The sequence below is a fragment of the Amblyomma americanum genome, chromosome 5 (assembly GCF_052857255.1).
Source record: "Amblyomma americanum isolate KBUSLIRL-KWMA chromosome 5, ASM5285725v1, whole genome shotgun sequence".
Lineage (NCBI taxonomy): Eukaryota > Metazoa > Arthropoda > Arachnida > Ixodida > Ixodidae > Amblyomma > Amblyomma americanum.
This window is the reverse complement of record NC_135501.1, coordinates 15,148,329-15,157,788: the sequence shown is the minus strand read 5'-3', so window position 1 is coordinate 15,157,788 and position 9,460 is coordinate 15,148,329. Positions and strand designations below refer to the sequence as shown.

The 9,460-nt window shown below is 46.4% G+C and overlaps 1 protein-coding gene across 1 annotated transcript; it reads right to left on the bottom strand.

Annotated features, from left to right (window-relative positions):
- Positions 1-2,485: 2,485 nt before the first annotated feature.
- On the bottom strand, positions 2,486-7,891 carry LOC144133715 (uncharacterized). The gene is made up of 5 exons (XM_077666852.1): positions 7,837-7,891; positions 5,958-6,073; positions 5,639-5,694; positions 4,012-4,181; positions 2,486-2,565 (listed from the first exon to the last, which is right to left on the bottom strand). Exons 1-5 carry the CDS (start codon positions 7,889-7,891, stop codon positions 2,486-2,488), a joined length of 477 nt encoding a protein of 158 aa, XP_077522978.1.
- Between the last annotated feature and the right edge of the window lie 1,569 nt (positions 7,892-9,460).

Below are 9,460 nucleotides of genomic sequence, written 5' to 3'. Positions count from 1 at the left end.
GCATATTGAAATCACCTCCAATGATGTAATCGTTGTGCATCTTACTTATGAATTCAGAAAGGGATACAAATACATCTGGATTAGCCCGCATACTGCACTGCAGACTCTGCTCAACTTATTCCTAGCTGTGAAAACTACTTTTACCCCGTATATTGCCCCTACCTTCTTCAACCGGTATGACAATCCATGTAGGTACAGAATCCCGATTATTCTTGTTAGCGCGCCGTCGTTTTCTTTTTCTTTTGCGAGACTATCGCCCCTAGTCAATATTCTTTCCGATATTTGGGCCAGAGCCACATCTGGAAAACCAGCGTCCCTAAGCCTCTGAACCTGGCCCTGGAAGCTAGTCTCAACCCTGTGGGAGCACGATTTACGCAATGGAGCCTTGAGACACGAAGTCGCTATCCCCGCCTTGACTAATTTTGAGTGCTCTGAATTGTAACTTAGGAGCGGCTTAGCTGTTCTAGGGTTATATTCCAAACACGTTCCTGTTTCATGGCTGATGACTTTTAGTCAAGAAACCGAATAGAACCCGAGTCTGGTAATTCAAACGCTAAACCCAGACCCTGGCTCCTCTCTTTGAAAATGTTAATGACATTGGTAACACTCCTGGGCGACCCATAGTTCAGAAACGCTAAAAACATCTACATAGCGAAACACTTTCACAGCGAAGTCCTTAATACCCTCTTTACACGGGCAGCCTTAACCGTGGTTAAGCTTAACTGCAGTTAAGGCGTGTAACCGCGGTTAGAGTTAACTGCAGTTAGCCGCGCTTACACACAGTTTAGCCATCTCGGTTAGTGCGACGAAACAGATCATGTGATACTCGCCTCGCTGAAGTTAAGACGTCGCCCACTTAGGCGTATTATTAAACAAGGCTACGTTGAAAAGAACACAAAAGAGGAAAAACGTTGTTTCTTGTGTTAAGGCCTGCTTAAAAACTTCTTTCTTTGTGCTTGTGGCTTTCGTTAGCCGAAATCTATAAAAAAGTCCTAAACAATGATCACAGTCGACTTCGTAGCCGACTGCGCGTTCTACTTTGGCTACTTTAGCCGCTTTTCCCCGCGACTGCTCGCTGCTCACTGCTATCGTTGTTTATTTTCGTGGCTTTTCTTTCACAGTGCGTGCTGTGCTTGTGTAGTTAAGATCCTTCGGACGTCTTGTGTGTCAAGCCTATGTTGGCCCTTAGCAGGCCTGTCGCGAATGAGGGCGACGCTCAATTTTGGGCTGCATTCGTGGCGCATCAGGCAGTGCTACAACGCCGGCGCGTACAGATGCTGGCGCTGAGCGCTGAAATTGTTGTGCATGAAGAGACAAGGAAGCGACACCGGGGTCGGCCGAAGCTCTTTTTGTTGGCGGCGGCGCACCTGTCCGTCCGTGAGCGAAATCTGTCGGCGTAACCGCGCCCAGACTCGTGGTACGAGACCACGCTTCCGCACCTTCCGGACAGCGGACTCCGAGAAAACTTCTGGATCAACCGCGGCACATTCCGGTACATGGTGGCTGTTTGTGGAAGCATGAGCCGGCAAGATACCGACATGCGGAAAGCGATTCCGCTGGAGAAACGCGTGGCGATCGGCTTGTACCTCGCAAACATCAGCAGAAGAGCGGACTGCTGCCAACTTGTTTGGCGTGAGCACTGCGTCAGTTAATTTAATATTTCACGAATTTTGCAGCGTGGTTGTGGAGCAGTTGGAAGCATGATTTGTGCGTTTCCCAACACCAGCTGAGCTTCACGAGCACATGTGTAAATTCACAGCAGTCACTGCGTTAATTTATTATTTCACGAATTTTGCGGCGTGGTAGTGGAGTAGTTGGAAGCACGATTTGAGCATTTCCCAACACCAGCTGAGCTTTCGAGCACATGTGTAAATTCACACCAGTCTGTGGTTTCTCTCAAGGTGTCGGTGTAGTGGATGGCTATCATATCGAGTTATGTCCCCCCCCCCCCCCCCCAAAGCAAGAAGCTGCTGAATAATACAATCATAAGGGATGGTACAGTGTCGCTCTACTTGCTGTCTTCGACCACATATACTGGTTCCTATGCACGAATGTTGGGAGCCCTGGTAGGAACAATGACCCGGCACTGTTTCAGAAGTCTCGACTGCCAGCTACTCTGGCTAGTGAGCTGTTCCGACAAGAAACATAGCTCATTGAAGGTGTGGGACTTGAGACAATTCTTCTTGGTGATCAAACTTTCCCCTTGCAGACGCACCTGATGAAGCTGTACCCCTTCCAGGTGCCCCTGGGTCCCCCTCACAGACCTTTAACTACTGGGTGCCGAGTGCCAGACGTGCTGTCGAAAATGCTTTTGGACGTATCAAGGCACGCATTAGAATGGTGCTGAAGGCCTTTAGTGTGACATCCACAATGTCAGTTATGTGATCCGTGCTGCTTGTGTGCAGTAAAACATTTGTGAGCAGCTCAGTGACCGCTGTGATTCAAGCTAGATTGGTGTGGTGCAGAGCGCTGATGAAAGGCGGCCTCAGCCGGTGAGCACAAGCAACCGGGAAGAGGCGTCAGGTGTGGCCATCGGGGCGTCCAGGCCAAGCACCTTGCCTTGGGCTAGAACCCAGTCTGTGGGAAACTCAAGAGCAGCTAAGAAGGAGCCCTCTACCAAGAGGGAACAGCCCTGAACAGAGCTACACACACATTTTTTAAGGAGCAGACACTAGGTTCGGCTCACCTTAAATGGCTACTATTGCACGCATATGATGCATATTCCCTACTGGGGTGAAGGTTATGAGGGTTACAACTAGTGTAATTTTCGTAACCTACATGTTCTTCATAAAATAGGTTTGGTTTATAGAGTTTAATGTTCCAAAGCGGCTTGGGCTATGAGTGATGCCGTAGTGAAGGGCTGCAGAATTTTTGACCACATGGGGTTCATTAACATGCACTGAATTGCACAGTACACGAGTGTCTTGCTTTGCACCTCCATTGAAAAGCCACCGTCGTGGCCAGGCTTTCAGAAAATAGTCTTGCATTATATAGCTAATGTTAATTATTGGTTCTTGTTAAACTACAAAACGAAGTTGTTTGTACCAACTACTAGTACTCCTTATGACACACAAACCTTCACCTACATGCAACTATCTCTAATTAACTAATAATGAAGATTTCATTACTTCCTGTAAACAAATCTTCAAACAGTTTTGCTCACAGACGATAGCAAAATGCCAGCATGAGCTTTCCATTTTTATGACTCATTCTTGTTGAGCACTGCTGTTTATGTTGCTGTTTCATTGCCATTGCACTACCTTTTTCATTGTTGTGTTTGTGTCTGATGGTCTGCGTATTGGCGGCTATTCTATCACTTGCTGTTTACGTATAATTTTCATGTATAACTGGCCATCGTCTTGCCACATTGCCAATCAGCCACTTGTTGGTACCTTGTCAAGTGCACAAGCTTTTAATCTTGCACTCCTTCTTCTGAAAGCAGAAGTACTTGCTGAGGCATTAGTTGGTTCATCATAAAGTTGAATGGCACAAAGGAACAAACACAGGAAGGCACAGCAGTGGAGCTTTTTCTGTCTGTGTCTTCCTGTGTTTGTTCCATTGTGCCATTTAACTTTATTCTAAAAGCAGTATAGTGAATGAAATGCATTCACTATATAGACCTTTCCAATAAAGGCCCCCTGTGTATCACCATATTTTTTTCGCTAGGCTGTTCCATGCACCTGATGCTAGCCCAATGGAAACGGATACCTCTGACCAAAAAAAGCTGTTGGTACTTACAATCATATTACAGTGAACATTTTATATCTAGTCGAAGATGAAGCGATAGTTGCAATAATTTTTTTCCTTTTGCTCATGAAGGTAACGAAATCATGACGGTCGCAGGTGGAAGCTTCATATTTTTGCACACATCATCCACACACAAAGCAAAAACAAAAATGTGACGCATATGTGACCCAATGGTGAGAGCTTTGAAAGACTTCCAGTGTGATAAACTTCATTACATTCCCATCCCAACTCGTTAAACCAAAGTACGCTTTCTGTGAACAATACCTGTGAGCACTACCTGTGCTTTGCAGCACAGGTACTGCAGCACTGGCGCTGCAAATGGGGGAGCTGGCCGCAAGTTGTGAGAGGTCGTCTCTTCTGCTTCCTTCAGGCAGGCTGTCCTCCCATGACAGGAGCACTTCTGAGCCGTCTGGTGCCTCATTGACAACTGGCAGCTGCACATGATGAAACATACAAGACAACATGTTGTCATCTCAGAAAAGAGGTTAAATTTTTCCTAATGTAATGCAACCATCCGCTTCCACAATATATTACAAAAGAACAAACTTTTGATGGCCAAACTGGAAAGAAGGCAGCGCTTCAAATTTTTGTTTTCCTGAACATAACTAATTAGATATATGAAGATCCAGACATGTACATCAGCATTTCCTAACCCTAACTTTCACATGGACCAATGGGTTCAGTTGTTTTTTCCTGAATACTGTTGCGGAGTGCAGTCGCCTTCCTTTAGGTTTATGTGACTCGAAATATTTTGTGAAGGAGTTGGAGGATTTTTGTACGGCTCCTAGTGTCGGCGTTGTGATGAATGTTGGATTTTATGTCCTTTAAATGACTTGTGGCTGTTGCGGCTAATTGTTTTATGGCTTTTATAATTGTGCGCCCTCCTGCTTCGGCCAAAGTTATGGCTCGCAGTATGTACAAATAAATAAATGAATGAGCAGCTTAACAAGACAGTATACCAAGCTGATCAAAGTCAATAACAAGCAATATGTTAAACATCTGCAAGCATGTCGGGCATGGTTGACCAAGGGTAAACCCAGCTGATGGTGTTGAGTTGAAAAGAAGTACATGGAAGGTGAGATGCGAACCCTGGCACGACAAGGCGCTGCGATTTGAAGACGCAAGGCAAGTGCCATTTCCGCTCCCCACTGCCAATAATGCCCATTGTTGTGGGAGTAGCTTACTCTATCATCCCCCCCCCCCCCCCCACCCCCATGTCTGTCCAATGGTTCCAAAGGAACGATTGCTGGGTGAGTTGGTTCATCATTCAAGGCTTAAAAACAGCACGAAAAATGGGATGATACAAAAAGAAGGAATAGCCAGCACTGAACCTGCAATTGAGTGTATTTAATGTGAAATGTCAATAAATACAGAAAGCATGCACAAAGAGCTTATAGACAAAAACGCCATACAAAACAGATATTACATATATACTTCGAACGAAGACAGCGCAAAAAAGGACAATCACTGAAGAGGACACGACACAAAGAACGCTTCTCTTCTGTGATTGTCCTTTTTTACGCTGTCGTTCATTCCAAGCATGAATCACCAACTAGCCCACCACTTTGTTTTATTGAATTACTTGGACATTACAGATATCACATAGAAATTTATTATCTACTTTGCTACTTCCCTTCAGTGTCCCTGTAGAGAAACAACAGTTCGCAATAACAGCTTATGATCCACAGGCTGCTGTATTACTCCACTGTATTCGAGCCCAGTTGCTAATAGAAACAATGGACGAAGATGAGTATCTACAAGAGAGAAAGATGAAGGTGAAGCTGCATGTGCACAGGTGTGAAAGATGAATTGCCATACAGCACTAGCAATATTAATATATCACGCAAATAAAGGCACCGAAATTCTGGTGCGTACCATAACTTCATCTTACTAGAGACTTAAGTCGTATCCATCCGCAGTGCGTGCCTTTTGACATATGATTCCCACCTGAAAAAAAAAAGACGTAACCTAAATCAGCAATGCACATTGAACTCCCTGTAACCACAGCACAAGGCAAAAATTTAGACGTGGAGGCCAGTGCCCATGTTTGTGGGAGTAATTTACACAGCTGCTTGAGTCTGTTCTTTATTATCTATTGTTGGCCAGCATTTTATAATGAGTATAAGTTCCGCACTGAGAAATGAGCAGCAATAGAATTCTGAAGCGATCTGAACGACAGATTACACGCAATGGTATAAATCACAAATTACCTCTAAACTTTCCTCGACTCGCCCATTATCGTTGATGGGAAGGCAGCAGAGGAAACTGGAGCTGCCAGTAGAATATCCATGAGACACCAGGCGACCCAGTTGAAGTGCCTGACCGTCTCAGCTGCCTGGACAAATAAAAATGATATGAGCTATTAAATGTGTTGCTAAAAAAAGCGTTTCAAGGTTGTGATCACAGCATTTCTTTCAGTGGATTAAGCTTCACTGTACACATTCTCAATGCAAGAATAAAATTTCATGGATAAGTGTCTAATGCATGTGCACAGGTACTGGTGAAATTAATGCATGCAATTTACATTTGCAACGTGGCTAAACTACATCCTGCTAGTTGCTGCTTTGCAATTGAAGCCACGACTGTCCATTATGGTTCAACTATTGTCATTCTAACAATATCTTACTTGGTTAATTTCTAGATTTATTTCTTTCATATATCTTTCCCAGGCTGCACTGTGCATACTACTGCACAAATTCTCCTAGTACACAGTGAATCCTGGTAAAGAAATATGAAATAAATCTAGAAATTCAATTAACTACATTATTGCTCTAGCAGGTGGCCAGAAACAGCGACGTGTACAGCAATGCTGTCAGCGCTGCAGCTCGCAATTTGCAAATAAAAACGACGAACAACACGTGTGTAACGAGGAAGACGAACTTTGCATGCAGCGCCGTGCACGCGTGCACGAGCGAAGATATCTAAGTGCTGCGTATGCTGCTCCTGCCTGAGGGCATTACTCCCGAGTCCTTACTACCTCAACAATGCATTCTCAAGATTGTTTTTCGACACTCCAGAACTTTGCGACGATGGCGAAGAGAATGGACGCGTTGCTCCAGCGACAACACATGCTAGTGTCGCACATGCGAGGCTGACTTAAGCAGTTCAGCTGCACTATGAAAACAGCGCCAAGAACCCGATGACACGAGCATCGTTCGGTAAAGGTCTCACTTGCCGTATTTCTTGATGAGGTTTTCCATTTTCAGCTTCACTTGTTTACTGGTGTATGGGCCTTGTCCCGGCGGCAGCCCGGCGTTCAGTTCCGCTACAATCGCGGCATATATCCGAGCGTTGCGCGTGTTACCGTATCAGATCCGCATCAGATGCGTATCAGGGCCGCGGTTGTTGAATCAAGTCAGATGACACAACTCTGGGAGGACGAGTCGTTCGATGTTGCTGCTGCCACGGGCGCCGCCAACTTGTCGGTTAAGGTAACAAACGGAGGTCAGCAAGCTCGGTTTGGGTAACTGTGGTTAGGTGGCGTAACTGCAGTTTCGTCTGCCGTGTGAGCGCGGCGAACTATAGTTACGGGGAACCATAGTTACTTTAACTGTGGTTAAGGTCGCCCGTGCAAATGCAGTATAAGATCTTCTTCCAGTCTTATGTCCATCCTGCTGAGGAAAATGTCACTCAACACAGGGGCGACTAGAGACCCAATACACACATCAGACAGTTGCACGAAAACTTTTTCACCCCATCCAACGAAGGTCGAACGAAAGTAAAATGACAAAAGTTCAAGAAAACTTTCCACGGAAGTGCCACAGTTGGCAATGAAGCTCGTTTCGTCGTTATAGTTGACAATGCAGTCCTTGACGTTCTTTAACAGCTGAGCGTGGGGTAGGGAGTAAAATAGATCCTCCACATCCATGCTAAAGGCAAAATGATTCTTGTCCTCCATCCTCGACAGGAAATCATCTACCTCAGTAGCCGTTTTCACCAGAAAAGGATCGTACAGCTCAAGGGAGCCTAAATGCCGCTGCAAATAGCCTGAAACAGCATGCTGCCAAGTGTCACGTTCCGATACTACTGCCCGAAAAGGGACATCGGGTTTGTGGGTCTTGGCCGTAAAAAAGAGGTCTAACACCGTACCTTTTGTGTTGTTGATGGTGGTATAAAGTCCATCCAGGCTCAATCCTTGTAACATACTCAAGGCTTGCTTCTTGACGGCAGCAGGCCTCAACTCCACTTGCATGAAATTCTTTTTCACAGCTTCCTCTGCCTTCTTGGTAAACACATCCTCTGGAGCGAAAACAGAGTCCCTCTTTGTCCGAAAGGAGAGGCCTCAAGCCTTCAGCTGCCAAGTAGTTGATCAATCCCTTCATACGTCTTGACGCCTTTTTGCCATCGTAGTTGCCAGAAGACTTTTGAGCACTCACTGACACACCTCTGTTTCTCTCCTTCGGGAACGCCCTGAGACACCGTCCGCGCGAGCGCTACCTTCTCGAGAGGTCGTAAGGCTGGCTCAAAGCAGAACTTGGGACCAAGCTCTAGAGTGCGTCGGTGACGATCTTCAATTGCCCCGTTGCAAAGAAGACAAACCCTTCCTCTCGTTGCTGAAGCTTTCTTCCTACTGTCGTGTCCTCTCATGTTTCTTCCTCTTGTCCTCTGTTTCGCACTGCTTAAAGATGAATAATAGCGTTCTACTGTTAGCGGTCGGCGTTCGTGCTTACGGTTGATTCGGTGCTGATGCGGCGTTGCATGGGTCCATGGCTGCTGCTGCTGCTGCTGCTGTTGCTTATAGGAAGAAAGAATAGGAAAGTGCGCAGGCCTGCCTACTGGCTGCCACGCTTGATGCCACGCTCGCTGCCGCGTGCTGAAAGTAGAAGAGTTAAAGGATAGGAGAGAAAAGGCACGCGCTAACATGCCCCGGGCCGACCCGTGCCAGAATGCTTCAAGCCAAGCACTCCGCCAGTAGCCGGCGTCGTGGTGGCGTTCGACGTTCTCGGGCTGGCGTCGCTGGCTGCGTCGTACAAATTCCCAGTCCAAGCGCCCGTGGAGGTAATGCAGGTATGTTGGCGTTGGGGGCACCACCTGATGGATGGCAACAGCGCTGGAGACACCCCTGGCCGTAGCAGGTGGTAGCGTCCTCCGTTGACTCCCCAGAACGGGCTCAGGAACGGCAGGAAGTCCACGGTGCGAAGCCGTAGAACTCGAGCTCACCTGAGCACTAGCCGGCGTCGCTTTCTTCCAGCCTAAGCGTCCGTTCTTCCCCCGTGCCTCGCTCTCCCTCGCGCTTTCATAGCCTTGGCGTGCGTCCACGTAATCATTGTCCTCTTCTTCTCTTCTCCACCAATCATCTCTCTCCACCTCACCGAATACTTCTTCATCTTCTTTAATCTTCGGTTAATCCACGTCATCCTTGCCGCCATCCTCGTCGCCTTCTTCGAACCTCTTTCGTTCATACTTTTATTTCAGATTCCCTATACTATGTGACAATCCGTGCCTTTTTGTCAGCGTCTTAGAGAGGCGTGTACTTTTGTTTGTTTCTACTCTGCCTTAAATAAACATTAATTCATTCATTTATCTAGTATAGATGCTTGAAAGAAACGTCACGTGGAAGAGCAGTGTAATAATGCTGACTGCGTTCTCGTCTTGAGTGCACAAGGTATCCTCTGCGTCCGAAAAAAAGGGGGCGGGGCAGAAAAGAGCAATAAAAGCCCTCTTCATGGAAAAAACAAGAAAACAAACAAAAAATTGTCTGTCGTTTAGTTCT